Source organism: Pseudophryne corroboree, chromosome 5 (assembly GCF_028390025.1).
Source record: "Pseudophryne corroboree isolate aPseCor3 chromosome 5, aPseCor3.hap2, whole genome shotgun sequence".
NCBI classification, from domain to species: domain Eukaryota; kingdom Metazoa; phylum Chordata; class Amphibia; order Anura; family Myobatrachidae; genus Pseudophryne; species Pseudophryne corroboree.
The window spans coordinates 425,930,552-425,956,968 of NC_086448.1; the positions used below are offsets into that span (position 1 = coordinate 425,930,552).

The following is a 26,417-nucleotide window of genomic DNA, read 5'->3' on the forward strand; positions in this document are numbered from 1 at the left end:
AAAGAGCCGGCAGACCAAAAGATGGAAACTACATTGAAATCCATATATGTTGCCAATGGTACGCTGCTCAGGCCCACAATTGCTTGCGCGTGGATGAGTCGCGCTATTGAAAAATGTTCAGAAAGCATGTCATCAGAAATTGACACGATTGATAAAGATGAGATACTCCTTAAGTTAGGGAATATCAAAGACGCTGCCGCATAAATGCTAGAAGCGATGAAAGATATTGGACTCTTGAGTTCACAAGCCGCTACCATGGCAGTATCAGCTCGGCGGGTGTTGTGGTTTCGCCAGTGGAACGCGGATGCAGATTCCAAAAGAAATATGGAGGCTCTCCCATATAAAGGTGAGGCCTTATTTGGCGATGGACTGGATGCGTTAGTCTCGGCGGCTACCGCAGGTAAGTCAACATTTTTACCCTCTGCGCCTGCACTGGCAAAAAAGACATATCACCCACACATGCAGTCCTTTCGGCCCAATAAATACAAAAAAGTGAGAGGTTCCCCCTTCTTTGCGGGTAGGGGAAAGGGAAAGAAGTCCACAGCAGCTTTAGGTTCCCAGGAGCCGAAGTCTACCCCTACTTCTGCCAAATCTTCAGCATGACGCTGGGGCTCCTCTGCGGGAGGCCGCTCGGATGGGGGCACGTCTCAAACTGTTCAGCCAAGGTTGGATTCTGTCTGGCCTGGATCTCTTGGTGTTGCATATAGTGTCCCAGGGATACAAGCTGGAGTTTCAAGACGTTCCCCCATGCCGATTTTTCAAATCGACCTTGCCAGCTTCTCTTCCAGAAAGGGAAGCAGTAACAGCGGCAATCCAAAAATTATGTCAGGATCAGGTCATAGTCCTGGTACCTTTGTCACAACAAGGGGAGGGGTTTTATTCAAGCCTTTTTGTAGTTCCGAAGCCGGACGGCTCGGTCAGACCGATCCTAAACCTGAAAAATCTGAATCTCTACTTGAAACGATTCAAGTTCAAAATGGAATCACTGAGGGCAGTGATTTCCAGTCTGGAGGAGGGGGACTACATGGTGTCTGTAGACATAAAAGATGCTTACCTGCATGTTCCCATTTATCCTCCTCACCAGGCTTATCTGACGCTACCTTTCGGGGTCTCCACGGCGCCGAGGGTATTCACCAAGGGGAGGGAGGAGATGATGGTTCTCCTGCGTCAAAAAGGAGTCAATATAATTCCTTATCTAGACGATCTCCTGATAAATGCGAGGTCCAGGGAGCAGTTGTTACAAAACATTACACTCTCCCTGTCAATACTCCAACAACATGGTTGGATCATAAATTATCCAAAGTCACAGTTGGAACCGAGGACAAGATTGTCTTTTCTCGGGATGATTCTGGACACAGAAGTTCAGAGAGTATTTCTTCCGGTGGAAAAGGCTCTGGAAATCCAGAAAATGGTAAAACAGATATTGAAACCATCGAGTGTGTCGATCCATCAGTGCATTCGGTTGTTGGGGAAGATGGTGGCGGCCTATGAGTCCATACAGTTTGGCAGGTTCCATGCCAGGGTATTCCAGTGGGACCTGTTGGACAGGTGGTCGGGATCCCACCTACACATGCGCCGGAAGATAATCCTATCGTCAAAAGCCAGGATTTCGCTCCTGTGGTGGCTACACAGTTCTCACCTACTAGAGGGACGCAGGTTCGGGATTCAGGACTGGCTCCTGGTAACAACGGATGCAACTCTCCGAGGCTGGGGAGCTGTCACTCAGGGAGAGAGCTTCCAGGGAAAATGGTCAAGTCAGGAAGCCTGCCTTCACATAAACGTGCTGGAATTGAGAGCCATTTACAACGGCCTTCAACAAGCGGTACATCTTCTTCAAGATCATCCCGTGCAGATCCAGTCGGACAATGTAACAGCAGTCACGTACATAAACAGGCAGGGTGGAGCGAAAAGCAGAGCAGCAATGGCAGAGGTGACGAAGATCCTCCTCTGGGCAGAAAGACATGTAAAGGCTTTGTCTGCAATTTTCATTCTGGGAGTAGACAACTGGGAAGCAGACTTCCTCAGCAGACACGACCTCCATCCAGGAGAGTGGGACCTCCACCAAGAAGTCTTCGCAGTGGTGACGCATCTTTGGGGAGTTCCTCAAGTAGACATGATGGCATCTCGTCTCAACAAGAAGCTTCAGAAATATTGTTCCAGGTCGAGAGACCCTCAAGCAATAGCAGTGGATGCGCTGGTGGCCCAGTGGGTGTTACGGTCGGTGTATGTCTTCCCTCCACTTCCACTGATCCCAAAAGTGCTCAGGATCATAAGAACAAGAGTTCGAGCAATCTTCATTGCCCCAGACTGGCCAAGGAGGGCTTGGTACCCAGATCTTCAGGAGTTGCTCATAGAAGATCCTCGGCCTCTTCCTCTTCGCGAGGACCTGCTGCAGCAGGGGCAGTGCGTGTATCAAGACTTACCGCGGCTACGTTTGACGGCATAGCTGTTGAGCGCTGGTTCCTAGCCCGAAAGGGTGTTCCCAAGGAAGTCATCCCCACCCTTATTCAGGCCAGGAAAGGACTAACGTCGAAACATTACCACTGTATTTGGAGAAAATTTGTGTCTTGGTGTGAATCCAAGAAGGCTCCTACGGAAGAGTTTGAGTTGGGACGTTTTCTCCATTTTCTGCAGGCTGGTGTGGAGGCGGGCCTACGATTGGGGTCAATCAAGGTCCAGATTTCGGCCTTGTCAGTGTTCTTCCAAAAACAATTGGCCTCTCTTCCAGAGGTTCAGACCTTCGTGAAAGGGGTTTTACACATCCAGCCTCCATTTGTGCCTCCAGTGGCACCATGGGACCTTAACGTGGTGTTGCAGTTCCTTCAATCAGATTGGTTTGAGCCTCTGCAAGAGATAGAGTTGAAGTTTCTCACTTGGAAAGTGGTGATGCTTTTGGCATTGGCATCTGCGCGGCGGGTGTCTGAATTGGGGGCCTTGTCTCACAAGAGCCCTTACCTGATCTTCCATGAAGATAGGGCAGAGTTGAGGACTCGTCAACATTTTCTTCCGAAGGTGGTTTCATCTTTCCACATAAACCAACCTATTATGGTGCCAGTAGTTACTGACACGTTCACTGAGTCAAAGTCTCTAGATGTGGTTAGGGCTTTGAAGATTTTTCTCGCTAGAACAGCTCGAATACGGAAAACAGAGTCTTTGTTTGTCCTGTATGCTCCCAACAAGATTGGGTGTCCTGCTTCCAAGCAGACTATTGCGCGTTGGATCAGAAGTACGATTCAGCACGCTCATACTATGGCTGGATTGCCGTTACCGACGTCGGTGAAGGCCCATTCCACTAGGAAGGTGGGCTCATCCTGGGCGGCTGCCCGGGGGGTCTCGGCATTGCAACTTTGCCGAGCAGCTACTTGGTCGGGGTCAAACACATTTGCTAAATTCTACAAGTGTGTCACCTTGGCCGATGAAGACCTTAAGTTCGGTCAATCGGTGCTGCAGGTTCATCCGCACTCTCCCGCCCGTACTGGAGCTTTGGTATAAACCCCATGGTCATGATGTGGACCCCAGCATCCTCTAGGACGTATGAGAAAACAGGATTTTGATACCTACCGGTAAATCCTTTTCTCCTAGTCCGTAGAGGATGCTGGGTGCCCGTCCCAGTGCGTACTTTACCTGCAGTATTGTTATTAGAATTACACAAGTTGTGTTATATTCGTTTCAGCATGTTGCTGTAATTGGTTCATGCCTGTTGGCGTGTGTTCTGTTGAATGCCATGTTGTGCGGCATGGTTGAGGTGTGAGCTGGTATGTATCTCACCACTAGTTTAAAGTAAATCCTTTCCTCGAAATGTCCGTCTCCCTGGGCACAGTTCCTATAACTGAGGTCTGGAGGAGGGGCATAGAGGGAGGAGCCAGTTCACACCCATTGAAAAGTCTTAAGAGTGCCCATGGCTCCTGCGGAACCGTCTATACCCCATGGTCATGAAGTGGACCCCAGCATCCTCTACGGACTATGAGAAAAGGATTTCCCAGTAGGTATCAAAATCCTGTGTTTTCATCTTTTAAGTTTTCTAGTGTGTATGGGCCTTAACATTCTCCTCAGTCCTTTGAGACAGGTAAAGATCTTCACAAGTACTATTTTTGTAATTGTGTTTTCAAAAATGTATTATAAACTGCTATAATCAAATAAGAAAAGTTGTGTGGTTGTGACCTGTTGAAATAATGTAATCTAACTTGAAATAACTGGGCCACAGATTATAGTGATTTTTTTTAAACAAATCCATTCAGCTACTCTATTGAGGTATTGATTACATAGAAAGGGCCTATTGTTTGTTTTTATCATTGTTTCTAATGAATAAGTAATTTCTGATATTTTATTTAGTAGTGTATTTATGCTGAGTGACAGCCTCATTTTTTGTTAAATACTGTAAGGCGATCAAACTCTGCTGTATGTAAAGAACTATTCAATTATTCCAAATCTAAAGCTGCAGTGAGTCATTTTTAGAGAGTAAGTCCCTCCCTTGTGATTTCAGGGGGCATTTCACTCAGGCAGAGGTATGGTGAGCTGGGCAGAATTGACTGGAAATTGATGTTACTGATGTTAATAATACTATTGAAAGAAAATCAGGCCCAAGTTACCCAATTTTAGCTGTTTTTATCAATTTTTAAAGAAAGCCAGCTCCAACGTAAAACCAATGTTAGAAGCACCACCATCATCAGGCTGAGCGCAGCACATTTATATATTCTATGTTGGTTACCTATTATGTGCAGCAGCTAGCCGTATCATTAGGGTAGGCACAGCACGCAGGTGCACCAGAATATTTATTGTAAAACCAAAAACACTTGAGGGTTGTTTGACACAATGATTTAAAATCAAAACACAGGGGTCTGTGCACAACCGTATGATTCCAGCCCAGGACTGATGAGTCTAAGGCTGGTTGATATTATGGCAAGGTACCACACTGTGTGTTTCCCTGCTATAGCGCTGGTTGGTTCAGTATACAGCTGGTTAGTGAAAAATAGGAGGGACACCATGCCTGTTTTGAAATACCAGCCTAGGATTAGAAAAGTGCATGCTGTGGACATGATCATAACAATCTTCTCTTCCTCCAGCTGTCATTGTTGGGTAAATGAAGCACTATACTTTAGCTCGGTTTAGGGGATCAGTGACCGGAGGCAGGCCCCTAATGCCCCATAGCAGCAGTACCACCTGCACCCAGTATAGTTATGCTTTAAGCCCCTGGTACACTCTACTGTATATTCATTTGTAGCTGGCATGCCTCCTGGGCTATCATGTGTGTTTAACAGGGCTGGCGCAATACAATAAGTGGGCTCACAATGCAGGAAGAAGGTACCGCCGCCACATTCTCCATTTGCTGGGTGCCTGCCCAGATTTTGTTACCAGTAGGCTCCTGTTGGCTCCTTCCTTGCAGCTGGTGGCTGGAGCTCATCCAGAGCTCTGCCTTCTGGCTCCTGTAGTGTGTGTAGGGAGACACGTCATGACACGTCTCTCATAGTGCTGATAACAAGGAGCTGTCAGATGGTGATGGGCGCAGGAGCATGTAAGTACAGCGCTGTGTCTGCAGTGCTGTGGGCATTATGTGTAAGGGAGACTACAAATGTGGGCATTATGTGTATGAGGCACTACTACTGTGGGCATCATGTGTATAAGGGACACTGTTACAGTGAACATTAACATGTTTATATGGTGCATTACTACTGTGGGCATCAAGTTTATAAGAGTCACTGCTACTGTGGACATTATGGGCCAGATGTACTAAGCCTGAAAAGTGATAAATATCACAGTGATAAAGTACCAGCCAATCGGCTCCTAACTGTCATTTTTCAAAACACAGCCTGTGACATGACAGTTAGGAGCCGATTGGCTGGTGCTTTATCACAGTGATATTTATCACTTTTCAGGCTTAGTACATCTCCCCCTCAGTATATAAAAGGCACTATTACTGTGGACAGTATGTGTAAAAGGGGCACTACTACTGTGGAGATTATGTGTATAAGGGGCACTGCTGTGGGCATTATGTGTATAAGGGGCACTACTACTATGGGTATTTATGTGTATAAGGTGCAATACTACTGTAGGCATTATGTGTAAGGGGCACTACTACTGTTGACGTGTATAAAGAGCATTACTATGGTGGGCATTTTGTGTATAAAGTTCACTACTGTGTAACATAATGTGAAATAGGGGCACTACTGTATGACTTAATGTAAGTAAGGGGCACTACTGTGCGTCATAACATGAAGAAGGGACACTACTGTATTGTGTAATATGAATTGGGCACCATGTGTGATGTAATATGAATATGATTATGCTACTGTGTGGCATAATTTGAACTGGGGTTACTGCTGTGTGGCCACTTCCCTCCTTGTGAGACCACACCCCCTTTTGTGGCATACCCCATTGACGTTTGCTGTCCCTTTTATAAAGAATGGGAAGTATGGTGCAAATTTATTGTTTACAGGGGGGCACCAAACACTCTGTCACAGCTGTAAAAAGAGCAGCTCTTTATGATATATAGGGGTTCCCCCCAATGGATTAAAAACTGGGGCAAATAAGATGATCCTGTCTCGTGTGTTTATTTACTAATAATATATTTTTCCTGGTGTGCTACAGGTCACATCAGGTCCAGGATTATTGCATTTGTATCTAGAGAAGAAGATCATAACATTTACATAAGTTCTGAAATAGGAAACTTCAAAAAGCTTTTGGGGAGCCATATCTGAAAGTTCTAATTAAATTGGTATCTTTTATTTTGTACATTCAGCTGGTCTGCAGGAAACTGGACAGAATGCAGTCAAACTTGTGGTACTGGAGAACAGTTTCGACAGATTCACTGCAAGCAAAGGACACATTACAAACTGGAAACTGTGGCAAACAAATTATGTTCCACACCACCACCTACCCACAGGCAAATATGTAGAACACAGAACTGTCCTCCTGGGTGGAGTGTTGGACACTGGTCAGAGGTAAGATCAAATTATTTTCCGATGAGAGTAAAATGACTCTGCACAGGAGATCAATGATATCACATCCACATCAGCATCACTCATCAACCCCCAGACCATATCCTCTCGCATAAAACATCCATTCATTTCTGCGTAAACTTGCAACTGCTATGTGCAGCATTGAGGGGCCATCACTGCGTAGGGCAGGGGTGGCCAACCAGTCAGAGACAAAGAGTTACAAAATCTTGTTAGGTATGTCAAAGAGCCGGCATCAAGCCAAAGGCACGCGTGCAAAAATGGGATGTAGCCTTGTACCTGCTACGCCACATCCTTGGTATAAAATACAATGAAAATGCCAGATCCGCATAAAATACATTTTAAAGCCAGAATCAACATAAAATACATTAAGAAAGCCACTTCCACATAAATAATTGAAAAATCCAGATTACATAAAATATATTGAAAAAGCCATATTCACATAATACACTTCAGCTCCTCCATGTGTCATGTCATGTGTCGGGATGCTGAACACCGGGATCCCGGCCGCTGGTAACCCATACGCAACCCTATTTCTCTAACGTCCTAAGTGGATGCTGGGGACTCCGTCAGGACCATGGGGATTAGCGGCTCCGCAGGAGACAGGGCACAAAAATAAAGCTTTAGGATCAGGTGGTGTGCACTGGCTCCTCCCCCTATGACCCTCCTCCAAGCCTCAGTTAGGTTTTTGTGCCCGTCCGAGCAGGGTGCAATCTAGGTGGCTCTCCTAAAGAGCTGCTTAGAAAAAGTTTTTTAGGTTTTTTATTTTCAGTGAGTCCTGCTGGCAACAGGCTCACTGCATCGAGGGACTTAGGAGAGAGAATTTTCAACTCACCTGCGTGCAGGATGGATTGGATTCTTAGGCTACTGGACACCATTAGCTCCAGAGGGAGTCGGAACACAGGTCTCACCCTGGGGTTCGTCCCGGAGCCGCGCCGCCGACCCCCCTTACAGATGCCGAAGTTGAAGAGGTCCAGAGGTCCAGAAACAGGCGGCAGAAGACTTTCAGTCTTCATAAGGTAGCGCACAGCACTGCAGCTGTGCGCCATTGTTGTCAGCACACTTCATACCAGCGGTCACTGAGGGTGCAGGGCGCTGGGGGGGGCGCTCTGGGCAGCAATGTATTATACCTTTTTATGGCTAAAATACATCACATATAGCCCTTGAGGCTATATGGATGTATTTAACCCCTGCCAGATCTCACAAACTCCGGAAGAGCCCGCCGTTTTAGGGGGCGGAGCCTATTCTCCTCAGCACACGGCGCCATTTTCCTGCTCAGCTCTGCTGTGAGGAAGGCTCCCAGGCTCTCCCCTGCACTGCACTACAGAAACAGGGTTAAAACAGAGAGGGGGGGCACTTATTTGGCGATATGATTACATATGTGAAAATGCTATAAGGGAAAACACTTGTATAAGGGGTTGTCCCTGTATAATTATAGCGTTTTTGGTGTGTGCTGGCAAACTCTCCCTCTGTCTCCCCAAAGGGCTAGTGGGGTCCTGTCCTCTGTCATAGCATTCCCTGTGTGTGTGCTGTGTGTCGGTATGTGTGTGTCGACATGTAGGAGGACGATGTTGGTGAGGAGGCGGAGCAAATTGCCTGTATGGGTGATGTCACTCTCTAGGGAGTCGACACCGGAATGGATGGCTTATTTAGGAATTACGTGATAATGTCAACACGATGCAAGGTCGGTTGACGACATGAGACGGCCGGCAAACAAATTAGTACCTGTCCAGGCGTCTCAGACACCGTCAGGGGCTTGTAAAAACGCCCATTTACCTCAGTTGGTCGACACAGACACGGACACTGACTTCAGTGTCGACGGTGAAGAAACAAACGTATTTTCCTTTAGGGCCACACGTTATATGTTAAGGGCAATGAAGGAGGTGTTACATATTTCTGATACTACAAGTACCACAAATAAGGGTATTATGTAGGGTGGAAATAATCTACTTGTAGTTTTTCCTGAATCAGATAAATTAAAGTGTGTGATGATACGTGGGTTTCCTCCGATAGAAAATTATTGGAGGTATACCTTTTCCCGCCAGAAGTGAGGGCGAGTTGGGAAACACACCTTAGGGTGGATAAGGCGCTCACACGCTTATAAAAACAAGTGGCATTACCGTCTCCAGATACGGCCGCCCTCAAGGAGCCAGCTGATAGGAAGCTGAAAAATATCCTAAGAAGTATATACACACATACTGGTGTTATACTACGACCAGCAATCGCCCCAGCCTGGATGTGCAGCGCTGGGGGGGCTTGGTCGGATTTCCTGACTGAAAATATTGATACCCTTGACAGGAACAATATTTTATTGACTATAGAGCATTTTAAGGATGCATTTCTATATATGCGAGATGCGCAGAGGGATATTTGCATTCTGGCATCAAGAGTAGATGTGATGTCCATATCTGCCAGACGATGTTTATAGACACGACAGTGGTCAGGTGATGCAGATTCCAGACGGCACATGGAAGTATTGCCGTATAAAGGGGCGGTCCATCGGACCTGGTGGCCATGGCAACAGCTGGAAAATCCACTTTTGTTACCCCAAGTCACATCTCAGCAGAAAAGGACACAGTCTTTTCAGTCTCAGTCCTTTCGTACCCATAAAGGCAGGCGGGCAAAAGGCCAGTCATATCTGCCCAGGGTTAGAGGAAAGGGAAGAAGACTGCAGCAGGCAGCCCATTCCCAGGAACAGAAGTCCTCCACAGCTTCTGCCAAGTCCGCAGCATGACGCTGGGGCCATACAAGCGGACTCAGGTGCGGTGGGGGGTCATCTCAAGAGTTTCAGCACGCAGTGGGCTCACTCGCAAGTGGACTCCTGGATCCTACACGTAGTATCCCAGGTGTACATTGGAAATTCGAGACGTCTTCCCCTCACAAGTTCCTGAAGTCTGCTTTACCAACGTCTCCCTCCGACAGGGAGGCAGTATTGGGAAAAAAATTCACAGGCTGTATTCCCAGCACGTGATAATCAAAGTACCCCTCCTACAACAAGGGAAGGGGTATTATTCCACACTATATTGTGGTACTGAAGCCAAACGGCTCGGTGAGATCTAAAAGATTTGAACAATTACATACAAGGGTTCAAATCAAGATGGAGTCACTCAGAGCAGTGATAGCGAACCAGGACGATATGGTGTCACTGGATATCAGGGACGCTTACCTACAAGTCAAAATTTTGCCCTTCTCACCAAGGGTATCTCAGGTTCGTGGTACAGAACTGTCACTATCAGTTCAGACGCTGCCGTTTGAATTGTCCACGGCACCCCGGGTCTTTACCAAGGTAATGGCCGAAATGATGATTCTTCCTAAAAGAAATATGGACGCTTTCCTGATAAGGGCAAGGTCCAGAGAACAGTTGGCGGTCGGAGTAGCACTATCTCAAGTAGTTCTACGACAGCACGAGTGGATTCTAAATATTCCAAAATCGCATCTTTTTCCGACGACACGTCTAATGTTCCTAGGGATGATTCTGGACACAGTCCAGAAAAGGATGTTTTCTCCCGGAGAAGAAAGCCAGGGAGTTATCCGAGCTAGTCAGGAACCTCCTAAAACCAGGAAAAGTATCAGTGCATCATTGCACAAAGGGTCCTGTGAAAAATGGTGGTTTCTTAAAAAAGCGATCCCATTCGGTAGATTTCACGCAAGAACCTTTCAGTGGGATCTGCTGGGAAAATGGTCCGGATCGCATCTTCAGATGCATCAGCGGATAACCCTGTCTCCAAGGACAAGGGTGTTTCTTCTGCGGTGGCTGCAGAGTGCTCATCTATGAAAGGGCCGCAGATTCGGCATTCAGGACTGGGTCCTGGTGACCACAAATGCCAGCCTGAGTGGCTGGGGAGCAGTCACACAAGGAAAAAATTTCCAGGGAGTGTGATCAAGTCTGGAGACTTCTCTCCACATAAATATACTGGAGCTAAGGGCAATTTACAAGGCTCTAAGCTTAGCAAGACCTCTGCTTCAAGGTCAGCCGGTATTGATCCAGTGGGACAACATCATGGCAGTCGCCCACGAAAACAGACAGGGCGGCACATGAAGCAGGAGGGAAATGGCAGAAACTGCAAGGATTCTTCGCTGGGCGAAAAATCATGTGATAACACTCTCAGCAGTGTTAATTCCGGGAGTGGATAACTGGGAAGCAGACTTCCTCAGCATAACTTCCACCCGGGAGAGTGGGGACTTCAGCGGGAAGTCTTCCACATGATTGTAAACCGTTGGGAAAAACCAAAGGTGGACATGATGGCGTCCCGCCTGAACAAAAAACTAGACAGATATTGCGCCAGGTCAAGGGACCCTCAGGCAATAGCGGTGGACGCTCTGGTAACACTGTGGATGTACCAGTCATGGTATGTGTTCCCTCCTATGCATCTCATACCAAAAGTACTGAGAATCATAGGATGGAGATGAGTAAGAACGATACTCGTGGTTCCGGATGGGTCAAGAAGGACTTGGTACCCGGAATTTCAAGAGATTCTCACGGAAGAACCGTGGACTCTACCTTTAAGAAAGGACCTGCTCCAGCAGGGGCCTTGTCTGTTCCAAGACTTACCGCGGCTGCGTTTGACGGCTTGGCGGTTGAACGCCGGATCCTGAAAGGGCATTCCAGATGAAGTCATCCCTACCCTGGTCGAAGCCAGGAAGGATGTAACCGCAAAACATTTTCACCGCAATTGGCGAAAATATGTTGCGTGGTGTGAGGCCAAGAAGGTCCCTACAGAGGAATTCCAACTGTGTCGTTTCCTACATTTCCTGAAAACAGGACTGTCTATGGGCCTAAAATTAGGGTCCATTAAGGTTCAAATTTCGGCCCTGTCGATTTTCTTCCAGAAAGAACTTGCTTCAGTGCATGAAGTTAAGACGTTTGTAAAAGGGGTACTGCATATACAGTTTCCTTTTGTGCCCCCAGTGGCACCTTGGGATCTCAATGTTGTTTGAGTTTCCTAAAGTCACATTGGTTTGATCCACTCACCACTGTGGACTTAAAATATTTCACATGGAAGGTGAAGATTCTATTAGCCCTGGCTTCAGCCAGGCGTGTGTCAGAATGGGCGGCTTTATCATATAAAAGCCCTTACTTAATTTTTCATTCTGACAGGGCAGAATTGAGGACTCGTCCTCAATTTCTCCTTAAGGTGTTTTCTGTTTTTCACATGAACCAACCTATTGTGGTACCTGCGGCTACTAGGGACTTGGAGGACTCCAAGTTACTTGACGTTGTCAGGGCCCTGAAAATATATGTTTCCAGGACGACTGGAGTCAGAAAATCTGACTCGCTGTTTAGCCTGTATGCACTCAACAAAATGGGTGCTCCTGCTTCTAAACAGACGATTGCTCGCTGGATTGGTAGTACAATTCAGCTTGCACATTCTGTGGCAGGCTTGCCACAGACAAAATCAGAAAAAGCCCATTCCACAAGGAAGTGGGCTCATCTTGGGCGACTGCCTGAGGGGTCTCGGCTTTACAACTTTGCTGAGCATTTACTTGGTCAGGGGCAAACACGTTTGCTAAATTCTACAAATTTGATACCCTGGCTGAGGAGGACATGGAGTCTCTCATTCGGTGCTGCAGGGTCATCCGCACTCTCCCGCCCGTTTGGGAGCTTTGGTATAATCCCCATGGTCCTGACGGAGTCCCCAGCATCCACTTAGGACGTTAAAGAAAATAAGAATTTACTTACCGATAATTCTATTTCTCGTAGTCCGTAGTGGATGCTGGGCGCCCATCCCAAGTGCGGATTGTCTGCAATACTTGTACATAGTTATTGTTACAAAAAAATCGGGTTCTTATTGTTGTGAGCCGTCTGTTCAGAGGCTCCTACGTTTTGTCATACTGTTAACTGGGTTCAGATCACAAGTTGTACGGTGTGATTGGTGTGGCTGGTATGAGTCTTACCCGGGATTCAAGATCCTTCCTTATTGTGTACGCTCGTCCGGGCACAGTATCCTAACTGAGGCTTGGAGGAGGGTCATAGGGGGAGGAGCCAGTGCACACCACCTGATCCTAAAGCTTTATTTTTGTGCCCTGTCTCCTGCGGAGCCGCTAATCCCCATCGTCCTGACGGAGTCCCCAGCATCCACTACGGACTACGAGAAATAGAATTATCGGTAAGTAAATTCTTATTTACACTAGATCAGGTAACCCAGACAGGGGCCCGCTAGTGGCTTGTCAGGTGCAGCGAAACCCCAAACACCTTGCGGGGTTCCCTGAAGAAGTTCACTGAGTAAGATTCCGTACCTCTGCTCTGGGTCTAGTCAACTACCTGATGCTGCTTTCCGTAACTCTCCTGAGAATAGAGCTTCTTCCAGTCCTACGAGTAGGAACTAGATCAGACCACCTAGCTTCCAGCACAACACTACTCCAGTTACCAGAGACTCTTGGAAGCCACGTGCGGCTGTCTGTGTCTGCAGCCGCTGCCGTGGAGTCAGTGAAGTCTGCCCCTCACAAACGGATTCCAAGCGTGGGTTGGCCGGTAGTAGGAGGACACTTTCGGACAGTGCTGGATCTTGTGTGAGAGCCAGATAGCTGTAGATGGTATGCGGGAGATCCACCAATGGGAGAGTTCAAACGAAAGGAAGTGGGCGTCAACGTGTTTTGTCTCCTAGCAACTGGAGACTTCCTCAAGACAGATCACTTCCCCTTGCTGATTCCGTATTTATACCCATGTAACAAGTCTAAATGGATTCACCGCACATGTCTTCCATATACATCACGGATATGGCTGTTTTATACGGTGGACAGGCAGTGCACTGGTCTATTCAAAGGCTGCAGTCCCTTCAATTGAACATTGATACAGATACCACGTGTACTATACTGCTAAGGGAACCCTGACTGCTATTATACAGGAACCAGCACGGTGGTAATTATACATGTCAATACGTGACTGCATGCTGTTACAACTTCACTAATCACTTAGTGCATGTATTGTGAGAACCTCAATAGCGGATTACTAACATCATAACCCCACTGGGACGCCAGTGACGTGGTTATATAATTCCTTTGGGAGAGACGTTTTATCTCGGCATTTTACTAACCATTATTAAAATATTGTTATTGCATATTATTGCAAAATATACCCATTGGAAGTTATTCTATTTTAACAACTAACACCTGGAGCTTGTAAGCTCATAGATATGTGCTAATTGTTCTTATATATAATTGTTTGTTTGTGAATTTATACTTCTAAAACAAACGTTTTTTTTTTTTTTACATATATGAGCTTTACTGAGTCTATTTATTCTGACAGACAGCACATTTAGATATCAAATGATATACATTTACCAGTGTTCCAAGCGCAGTGTTTTTTTCCTTATTCATTTGTTTCATTTTCTTACCCTATATACCAGGGGTGGCCAACCTGTGGCTCTTGAGCCTCATGTGGCTCTTTCTTTCTTTAAATGTGGCTCCCCACACTTGAAGTCACATTACCACAGCAGATCTGGTAACCACTGCACTCCAGAAAGACACGCAGCAGCACTACGGGGGCTGTGGACTGAGGAAGCCAGAAACTAGAGATAAAACAACCACCGTCAAACAGAGGATCCTTAAGTCCCTTTCACATCGCCAATGCAGGATCCCCCGCGGGAATTAGAAACGGTCCTTCCCGGGTGGGATCCGGCATTGGACCCTAACAGGTGGCTTCCCGAACCGGCATTTTGCTGGGTCGGTTGCCATAGCTGCAGGGGTGGGGGCGGCAGCGGGGGTGGTGGCGGCGTTGGGAGATGAGCTCATCTCCGTGCCGCCGCTCCCTATGTAGTAAACGGGTCCCATCGACCCAGGAACCCGTTTACGCTGCCACTGACCCGGTATTCAACCCAGGAATAACACTGCTTATAACTCGGGTTGAATTATCGGGTCAGCCGACCCAGGAATATGACCATTGCCCATTCACACCGCATACCAACCCGTGTTGAACTTGCATATTGCCGTGTCGATACCTGGACATTTGTGCGGTGTGAAAGGGGTAATAAGGAGCTGCTACAATGGCATGAGTTGGGGGGGGGGGGGTGCTCTGAAGTGACACATGAGGGTTCTAGCAGGAGTGACACATGGGAGAGCTGGATGAAGTGACATAGGAGGGTGCTAGCAGGAGTGACACGTGGGGGAGCTGACTGGAGTGACACAGCAGGGTGCTGGCTGAAGTGACACATGGGAGAGCTGAAGTGTACTATGTGAATCGTCTTTCATTATATTTTATATGGTTCTGGTTTTTTCAATTGTTTTATGCGGAAGTGACTTCTTCAGTGCATTTTATGTTGGATCTGGCTTTAAAAATTTATTTATGTGGATCTGACTTTTTCAATGTATTTTATACGAGGGCGTGGCCTAGCGGGCACAAGGTCACACCCCATTTTTGCATGCTCGCCTTCGGCTCTTTGACGTACCTAACAAGATTTTTGGGCTCTTTGACTCTGACTGGTTGGCCACCCCTGCTATATACTGTACAGCTTTGCAGGCTGTGTTCACTCAGCAGCTGGAATACTGTTAGACATTTAATTGACTTAAAGCTCCGGTACATAACAATGTGTGACCTAGGTCTCAGTTAGTTTAATTGTGTAAATATAAAGCAGGCAATATTTACCCTGCACAGACACAATATAACCTACCCATATCAAACTCTCTCTGCACATATTACATCTGCCACACCTGCAGTACACACGGTTTTGCCCATTTGCTAACAAATTTGCTGCTGCGATCAGATCTGAATTAGGCCCATAGTTAGAGAATTGCATGCCAGGGGAGGCACATCAAAAGGCAATAATATGTCTGAATGTTATTAATGGTTTCTCATTGGTTCTTCCTAAATGATTTCTTATTGGATAATATTTCCACCTGTCCCAGGTGGGGTGGGGTGGGGTGGGGTGAGGAATGTATTTATTGCGGTGATTCTAATCAAAATATTTTCCTATTGTGTCCTAACGATTCTAATTTTTAAGACTCACTTTGGTTGACTAATGCATTAACATCAATGGTAATATACAGTAGTGATAGTTAAAAATTTAGAAAAACAAAACATTTAACTTGAATTTCCTGTGTAGCATCGCTGTGAACCTCATCTGCATGTTCTCACAGATGGTGTAAACTGTGTGGTCATTTTGTAGGGGGTTGTAAATTTGGTACTAAAGTATTTTTGTTTTGGTTTGTTCTTGCATCCACTGAAATCTTTGGTGTGCCGTAAGGGTGGATCATTGGCATACTTGCTCATATTATACTGCAATGCAATGCAATGTACTGCTGAAGTGGGATATGGGCTTGTGTCAGATCATTGCATTATGTAAAGAGAGTATGACCTGTATCTGTGGTAGATGCAACATCATGTAGCATAAAGTGGCTGAGTTGTTGTGTAGACCATGCTACAGTACAAACGTGTGTGTTAGATAAAGGAGGAACCTAACAACTACAAGTTGGATAATGCTTCCTATTGTAGGAATGTGGGTTGTGTACGGCAGGTCTGTAAATCAGGTGTGATATTGAAGTAACACATCTGGTTGTTAGGATCAAGGTTGGGATATTATGGTAAATAGTGTTTACATTATGGAGAATAACAGAATGTCACATCAGAGATTATGCAGGTTTGATGAATTGTAGCAACAGCAATTCAGGTTTATTTACAGATTATGGATATTATTATTTTTTTTTTAAATTCAATAGTTTTTTATTATTATTTGCTTTTTTGATAAACATACAAAACATAACAACAATCAAAAAAAATACAAACAAGAGCTTGTACTATAAGTTGACATACTTGATGCAGTAATCATTTGAAGATATTAACATATCATTGTATATATGAGGTTGCAGACAGCTACAAAATGCACATCGAACAGCTTATTTGCATAGCATTTGTACATGTAGTGGTGCTATCTAAATTTGTCAGAGATTAATAGTGGGAAGGAGCGTGAGTATATCGGCACAATGGTGACGTTAGCCACCTATCCCATATCTTGTAGTATTTGTCCGGGGCTTTCCTTGAAATATAGACAAACTTTTCATGAGATACTACCGAATTTACTAGCGGTATCCATTTGTTAATGTCAGGACCAGTAGTCGCCATCCATGAGCGTGCTATCAGTACCTTGGCCAGAGCACATAGGTTGAGGATATATCTCCTGGAATGGGCCTCCAATATCTCCTCATCAATGACCCCTAGGATACATACGAGGGGAGTAAGTGCATCTAGGGGGATTCCTGTAGTGTTTATAATCCGTATCACCTCCCGCCAAAAGTCCCGCACCACCTGACAGGCCCACAATAGATGCCAGAAGGTACCATCAAGAGAGGCACATTTCGGGCACCTAGAGTCACTCCGCCCCCCTATATTAACAAGACGTCTGGGAGTGATGTAGACTCTGTGTAATATAAATAAGTGTATTTGTTGGAAACGAGCTGATGTGGTAGCTGCACGTGCAGCTCCCAAGGCCTCCTCCCATATTTCTAGGGAGAACGGTCCCAAATCCACCTCCCACTTAGCTTTAAGGTGTGAGAGGCTGTCAGAGTGATGGGCACCGAGCAGAGCGGAGTAAAGAGCGGATACGGACCCCGTTCCTATGTTATCAGTCAGGAGTAGGTGGGCCGGAGACTTCCGAAGGAGAGGCGGAGCAGCCCCAAACTGAGACGCGCACGCATGGCGAAGCTGAATGTATCTATAGTAATAGGACGCGGGTATATTGAACTCAGTTTGCATGTGTCCAAAGGAAATGAATGTACCGGAGGAGTATAAGTGATTGATGGATTCAACCCCCCAGCGTCCCCACACCGAGCCCATATGTAAAGATGAGAAATGTGTGAGAGCCCGAGTGTGCATCAACGGGGTGTCAGGATCCCATCCCTCCCCCCCCAACATGGAATGTACCTGTCTCCAAACCATGATTGCTTGTTTGATCAGCGGCATCTTTAGGAGTGTAACATTGTCGCTAAGCAAGAGCTGGAGGGGCGATAAATTAATTTTAAGTGCTAGTAGTACATTGGCGATTAATAAGTCCCCAGACGAGTCAGATACCCAGGGAATTAGATGGAACAGCTGAGCTGCTAAGTAATAAAACCTAAGTTTCGGGAGGGCCAGACCACCCAAGTCCCGGGGCCTAGTTAAGGTATCCAATCCAATCCGAGCTCTACGATTGGACCAAACCAGTGAGGACAAGATACCATCCATGATTCCAAATAGTTTCTGGGGGAGGTAGACGGGGGAGTGTTGAAGGACATATAGCATTTTAGGCAGTACAACCATTTTAATTAGGTTTATCCTACCCGTGACAGTAAGTGGGAGTTTACTCCACACCCTGACACGAGACCGTAGATAGTCTAACTGTGGTCGTATATTCAAATCTATAAATTGCGAGGAACGGTTAGAAACCCACACCCCCAGATATTTAAAAGAATCCACCCAGCGAAGCGGCAGGTCCCCGGGAGGGCAGACAGAGCAAAGGCCTCTCAACGGAAGGACACAGGACTTGTCCCAATTAATGGACAAGCCGGAGAAACCCCCAAAAGTGACAATCATCTCCAGAATATAAGGCATAGTGGCAGAGTAATCAGGTACAAACAACAAAATATCGTCTGCATAGAGAGCAATCTTGTCCTCCCTGCCACCCAACCGGAGGCCCGCCGCCCGCGGGGAAGATCTAACAATACCGGCCAAAGGCTCTATTGCCAGGGCAAATAAAATTGGGGACAGGGGACAGCCCTGCCTAGTTCCTCTCTGTAGGGAGAAAGTGGAGGATATGTGGCCGTTGACTGATACCCTAGCCCGGGGAGCAGAATAAAGCAACTGGACCCACTTTTTAAAAATAGGTCCAAACCCAAATCTGTCCAGCGTCCCCCACAAGAAGCCCCACTCCACAGAATCAAATGCCTTAGCTGCATCCAGGGATACTATAGCAGAGGAGCAGGACCCCTCGCGAGGGGCCTGGAGGTGAGTGTATAGTCTGCGTATATTAGGTAAAGTGGACCGGCCCGGCATGAACCCTGATTGATCCTCGTGTATTAATTGTAGAATCACCTCACTGAGCCTTGTTGCTAGTATTTTAGCTAAAATCTTAACATCAGTTGTTAACAGAGAGATCGGGCGGTAGGATTCGACCCGTGTTGGGTCCTTATCTGGCTTAAGGAGGACTATAATCAGGGCCTCTGCCATAGAGTCAGGCAGCACACCCTGCGCAAACAGGGCATTGTACATTGCAAGAAGTTTAGGGCCATAAAAGGGTAAGTGTTTTTTATAAAGTTCCAAGGGGATTCCATCAAGACCCGGGGTCTTCCCTCCAGGAAATGAGTTAATCGCGGATTCCACCTCAGTCAGCGTCAAGGGGGAGTCCAGGAAAGTTACAGCGTCCTGGGTCAGTGTGGGTAGCGGAATATTAGCCAGATACGCCTCTATTTCCATCTCGGAGTGGGTAAGCCTAGAGTTATACAGTCGTCTATAGTAATCTACAAAGTCACCCACAATATCAGGTGTGTGAAAATGCGTAGTATTGTCATTGGTGCAGATTGCAGGCACCGTATTAGAGGCTCTGTCCGCGCTCGCCAGCACCGCCATAAAGCTGCCAGGCCTATCCCCCGTCGCATAATATGTGTGTTGAGCATATAGTAGGCGGTATTTAGCCTTCTCGGCCAAACACTCACGCCAGTCAGCCTGCGCCAGCAGCCACCTCTCCCTCGTAGTGTCCAAACCATCTGCCATAAACTGCAGCTCCAGCCTCCTACATCCCGCCTCAAGGTCACGCTCGGCCCGGGTATAGCCAGACTTCAAAACAGCCACTCTCTTAATCAGGGTGCCACGGACATGCGCCTTAAAGGCATCCCACAGAATTGTGTCAGATACCGAACCTTGATTCTCCCGCAAAAAGGCCTCCCACATCTCCTCCAGCTCCGCCCCGGTGCCCATCTGAGTCAGCCAAAAAGGATTGAACCTCCAAAACCGTGCCCCCCTAACATCTCCCATATCTAGACTAAGGATTACCGGGGAGTGATCTGATATGCCCCTAGTAGCGTACTGAATGTCAACCACCCGCGGCAGCAGGCCTTTAGAGGTGAGGGCCAGATCTATCCTAGAAAAGGATGAGTAGGTAGGAGAAAAGCATGTATACTGTCGTGTACCAGGATGGCGAACCCTCCATGCATCGACCAATCCCAGACTGTCCACCAGTATCGCAAATTCCCTCCCCCGCATCACAGGAGCATTGGAGGACCGACTAGCCCGATCTAAAGCATGGTCGAGGACATTATTAAAGTCCCCGAGGCAAACTATAGCAACATTTGGATACATAGTGATAAATTCAGCTGCCTTTCTAAGAACCTCAGGAGAATAGGGGGGTGGTATATAGACAGCCATGATGAGTACCGACATAGCATAGACTTGACATTTTAAAAAGACATATCTGCCCCACCGGTCAAGGACAAACGGGACCGACCTTCGAATCAAAATGGACACTCCCCGGGAATGTGACGTATGGGTGGAGTGGTATGCCCATCCCACCCACGGTTTCTTGAGAGCTAGGATCTTTGCCCCCACTAAGTGGGTCTCCATGAGGCAAATAACATCTGGGGCATACTGTTTAACATGCCGTAGCACTAGTGAACGTTTAACCTTATCGTTCAGCCCCCGGACATTCCAGGATAGAAGTTTAAGTTGATTAGAGGCCATAAGTCAAGACATGATAAGCGATATGGTCGGTCCCGCGTATCCCCGCCAGGCCCTCAACATCCAAACCCACTGTAGCAGTGGTAGTCAATGAACTCATAGTGTCTGCAACACGTACAAGAAAAGAAAAAAAGAAAACAAACATCAAAATACAATCCCCCCCCTTCTGTCCCCCCACCCTGTATACCCTCCCAAACTGAGGCATACCTTCCCCCATTAACCCGTTCCCCTTCAAGAAGGAGAAAAGAAAACTAAAACAAACTAACTTAACATTAAAGGGCAATGAATAAAGTGACCCAAAGACAAAAAGCGTAGGTCCCCCTCCCTTAACTAGGAAAGATGAGGAGATCCCACCCCGAGCCTTAACCAGAAACATCAACGAAAGCAGAAAACAATCATTGGCAGGAGCAATGCAGTATCAACCGAGTAACGTACTGCAGCATGAATATCAGTAGAAAATACCAGCCTAAGCATAACAATATTCATCATACAGGATCAGGAGCAAGCGCCCGTCTGGCCGGGGCCCATCGGTCCAACCACTGGGCAGCGTCCTGAGGTGTAGCAAAAAATTTTGATTCTCCGTCTGCCACCACCCTCAGCCTAGAGGGAAACAGCATCGAATATTGTAGGTTAAGTTCCCTGAGGCGTCGTTTAATCGGAACAAATTGTGCACGGTCCTTTTGTACCTCCAGCGCAAAGTCAGGAAACACTGAAATTTTAGAACCATTCCACAACAGGGGCCCCTTGGTGCGTGCCAGAGATAGGACAGCATCTCTATCCCGATAGTGGAGGAATTTCGCTATGAGTGTGCGCGGCGGCGCTCCCGGCGGCAGCGGCCTGAAAGGGATTCTGTGGGCCCTTTCCACCGTGAAGAATGGCGTAAAGGGATCAGCTCCAAAGGAATTTTTCAACCAGGATTCCACGAACTGTTCCGGGGAGCTACCTTCCTCCTTCTCCGGGAGCCCCACAAAACGGATGTTATTCCTTCTCAGTCTGCCTTCCATATCCAGCATCTTGTTTTTAATATCGGACAGCTGACCATCCATAGCGGTGACACGGGAGCTAAGCGGGGGGAGTTTATCCTCCAGCGTGGATGTTCGTGTCTCGACCTCCCCGACCCGCTCTCTGACCTTTTGTATATCGTGGTGAATTATGGTCAGGTCAGCTTGTACTTGGCCTATCTTGTCGGATAGACGAGATTCACTAGCCGCCAGGGCTTCCAACACTTTCTGCAGCACGTCATCAGAGGCATCGACGGATGATGTCGATTGACTAGGGGACCCCGGTGACTGGGCGTCCTCACTCCCCTCCGATGCCGCCGCGCGCCCCCTAGGAGTATGCGAGTATTGTGCGAGCCGTGACGCAGCTGATTTATGATGATTCCGCACCATTTTGTAGATATCTTAGAGTAGTGCAGAACCAGAGATTCAGAGGATATCAAGCAGCAGCCCAGAGGTTATGTGGAGCAGATTAACAGTGAGGTGTGCACACACTGGAATCAACAGGACACAGTCTCAGCACCTCAGGCACCCATATATAGCTGAATAGTGCAGTTCCAGGGATGCATGCAGGGGAGACCCCTGATAAGGAAACCCGACCCTTATATTAACTGGGGCTCCCAGTCCTAGGCCCTCCAGCACCCAGGTCACACAGGAGATGCGAGGGGGGGATGGGAGTACCTCAGGTTGCAGCTGCACTGGAAGGAGCCAGGAGAATGGTGAGCAGTCCAGCACCTTCTTCCCCCAGGAGAGGGGGGGCCGCGGGTGGTATATATCACAGCAGCTGCTAGCAGACGTGGAGGAGAGAAAGCCACAGGTTCCCGCAGGGTCTCTCTGCTGTCTCCCGGTACGAGCGGCTCAGTATGCACACGCGAGGCCGCGCCAGAGAGCCGGGGCCGGAAGTCCCGGCGCCATCTTAGGTGTGAGAAGAGATCAGGGGAGACCAACTTCGGCGCCCCGCTCCTCCGTAGTCCGCGCTCGTCCGGCTGCTCCCGATGGCTCTGCTGCTGCCCGGAGCCTTCCCCTATCAGCCAGGGTATTTTGGGCTCGGGGGGGTCCACTCAGGATATGTATACGGATATTTAGGAGTGGAGAGCGCTCACGCCGAGCTGCTACTCCATGTCCCGCTAGGCCACGCCCGATTATGGATATTATTTAGTTGCTGATGTAGACCCTTTAGTGTAATGGTCTTAAGTGAGACTGTCCATTTAAGTTCCTCCTTGTTGATTTGCTTTATATCATCTCCCCTCACCAGTTTTATCTTCTTTAATGGCTATAAATGTAAGTTCTTTTAAGTTGCAGTTATGGTGTAGTGGATTAGGGAGACATTGTTATGGGATGAGGGTAAGATGGTGGCTGTTGTGGTCCTGGCAAATTGTAACCCCAACTCCGGAATCCCGACACCAGTCAGAATGTTGATGCCGGAATCCCAACAGCAGGCATCCTGACCGTAAATATAGTGGGCGGATTAGGTTTAGGCGCCACCTGGGGTGTTAGGGTTAGGCTGCAGGGGGGTGCTGTTAGGCTGCAGGTAGGTGGGTTAGGCACCACCGGGGGGAGTTTAGGTTTAGGTACTAAGGGGCTGGTGTCAGGTTCTGGGATATTTGTATATCTGACTCTGTCTTACAACTAGATAGAGATGGTTATGTCAAGCTGGAGGACTTGATACAGTTTCTTCGCATTCAGGTGGCTGGGACCACAGAGCAGGTGCAATACCACGGGTACGAAAACTAGCAACAGGTAGTTGTCGAAGACTCAGTGCAGGGGCTAGGAATCTTACCCTGCCAGTGGATTCCTGCAAGGAAATTTAGGCTCATCTGTGCCCGACGAGATGGTCACGGCCCCCCATCTGGGTCAACTGTGCTAGCACTAGAAGGTGTGAATGAACTCAGACTGGTTCAGATGGCTGAAGACTTGGGACTGGTACTGATGGTCTGGAATACCGGACTTGCACCGATGGTCTGGAATACTGGACTTGCACCAATGGTCTGGAATATCTGACTGCACCGTAGTTAAGGAATATCGAGTTTACTCTGGATAGAGTCAAAACCACAATCAGGATTCCCAGGAACCAAGCAGGTATACTGGGAAGTACAAAGATAAAGCTCACACAGAGAGCCGTGTGACTTATGGCACTGACAACTTGTGCCCTAGAAAGCAGTAAGCTTTATACCCCTGGGCTGTTCTGGATTGGCTGGAGGTGTAAACTGAGCGTGAGAACCTCCTGGATTAGTCAGTAGAGAGTCAGCTGACTGGAAGCAAGATGGCGGTGCCCATGATTGGTTTTGGAGGGAACTTTGGCTTAAGCCCAAACACCAGAAAGGGGAACACAATGAGCAGCGAGACCAGCTGCTGAATACAAAATTCTTCAGATTAATCTCACTGGGGAATTCTCACACAGGTAACTAATCAGGAGTTTTCAGCAGTGAGTAACACAGACTGCAGCTTGTATGCTGAACTGCAGGAGTGATGGTGAGCTAAGACGCAAAACATAGGAAATTTAGTCAGGATTGTGACGGGGAGGGTTAGGCTGCAGGGAACGGGGGTTAGGGACCACAGGGGAGAGATTAGGGTTAGTCATTAAGGGGGGGGGGGGGGGGGGTTAGGTTTAGGCTGTGGGAAGGGAGGGGTTGGGGAGAGGGGGTAACATGCTTACCTGGCCCCTGTCAAGATTTCAAACATCGGGATGCTGGTGTTTATATTGTGAATCAGGTATGAAACTGGTTGAGCAGTGGTCAGTTGATTGCAGGCAAGATCGTAGTGGTCATTTCCTGGAAGCAGCGAACTCCATATGTGCAAACAGTCTTTGGCAGCAATACCGCATGGGGCATGTCCTGACAGCTTTGTAGAGACATTAACGGGGACCGCCAGTCCAGTATATGACATAAACATTCAGAATTAAAGCCACCATCCCAATTCTACCCAAGCTAACTCAGAGGCAATATCATAGACACATTTGAAAGCATAATGGAACATGATATAGAAAACAACCCAACCGAATTTCAATAAGCAAAAGACTGGCATTCTACATGAACCTAAAAGAATCAAATAAGTTGGAATAAATTCTGGAAAACCCGGTGGTCCGCACTGCCTGGCCACTAACCACCTCCTCTAACCAGACTGTGCACTTGAATAAACATTATGCATATGTTACCTTATACTGCACGGGACTATGGTGCATTCTCTACAGTGCATTTGTGTTATTAATTTGATACATTGTATGCGATACCAGTATTTACTCTATCTATCTCTATCTATCTATCTATCTATCTATCTTTATATATATTTATCAAGGGGCCCAGACCATACACTCTCTAATGATTAGCCAAATGTTTATGGCAGCTGGCCACACCCCCACTGGAGACTGGCCTCACCCTTACACATGGGCCCCCCTACAACTGCATTCCCCAGGTGGGCCGACTCCTTCATGACCCAATCCGACACTGCTGGAGACAGGCAGTGGTGTCATCCATTTGAACAAATGAGATTACCTCACAGAAGCACAAAGACTACAGTACTAGGGGCTACAGAATACTTAGAGAATTTCAGCAAGGACCCTGGAAGTGAACCCTCAAGTCCATACTAAACAAAAGCCTCCAAGCAGTCATGCTTTCAAACATGAACATTCATTCCTCACCACAGAACATCCTGAAATCCCCATTTTTTTATTATGTACTCTAATGCATAAAAATCTATAAAACCCAACAGGCTGACCAATAATCTCAGGAATCAATTTCTAAATCATGAATCTGTCACAATATAGATTCTTTCCTACAAATATATTTCAAAACTCAACAAACTTACCTGAGAGATATCATTCAAATACTCCACATCCTCAGAGATACCAGATGGGAAACTGACTACTAGATAGCCACCAGCGATGATTCATCTCTATAAACCGTTATTAAACATGACAGAGATATCAACAGCACCCACCACTACTGTATCTCGGACAAGACAAGAGCGTAGATTGAGCACAGTCATATTTAGAGGCATCACATTTATTTTGTCACACAGCTATTATGTGTACTAGGACAATTTTTACCTTCAGAAAAAGGGAGAAAATTCTGCCCCAAGCTACAATGTTCAAATCTTGTCATGAGCAGATGGGAAACATTCATACAATTGGTGAGAGCATGGCTTCAGAGCAAATATTATTCTGTGGGCCATGTACAGGGTGATTCAAAAGTTGCAGTACACCCTTTTGTTTTAAAAACTGTGCAGGAAATAGGAAAATTGAATACTCCATTAAGGTATGGGTGAGGTGGGCTATCTTTTAGGGTATGTACCGAGCATGGGCGCCATCTTGAAATCGGCCATCTTGAATCTAAGTGCGTTTTTTCAAATGGAAAGGGGTTCGTGTAACCTCTCAAACAACATCAGAATTTGTTGAAAAAAAGAGAATTGAGGTAATTTTGATATCTGGAGAATGAACGTTGTGTGCTGCATTGTGGGCTCTTCACGAATTATGCCAAAACCATTGTTGAGGTTGTCTCGTCAGTAGCACTTTTTGGACGACCACTCTGTGACTTGTCAGCCACAGTCCCAGTTTCTCAGAATTTGGAAATTAGGCACTTTACAGTATTATGTGAAATTGGAAGTTTTTCTGGGTGCCGGCTGTTAAAATCTGCAGCTATGACATGGAAACTTTGTTCTCCAGACATCAAAATGACCTCAATTCTCTCCTCTTTTGTCAAAGCCATCTTCAGTTACCTGCAACAAAAAAAGTGTTGTAACTTTTGTAGCTCATATTTAAAGAATAAATGTTCTTGCCCCAAACTATTATATTATGTTATTAACTGCATCATATAATATAGAGAACCAACAATG

The 26,417-nt window shown here is 46.9% G+C and overlaps 1 protein-coding gene across 2 annotated transcripts in view; it reads left to right on the top strand.

Annotated features, from left to right (window-relative positions):
• ADAMTS16 (ADAM metallopeptidase with thrombospondin type 1 motif 16) overlaps nt 1-26,417 on the top strand; it is a 922,431-nt gene that overhangs the window by 775,096 nt on the left and 120,918 nt on the right. For both annotated transcript variants that reach the window (XM_063922811.1, XM_063922812.1), the window contains one exon: nt 6,737-6,938. In XM_063922811.1, the coding sequence (XP_063778881.1) occupies nt 6,737-6,938 (202 nt within the window). The remainder of the gene's footprint in view (nt 1-6,736; nt 6,939-26,417) is intronic.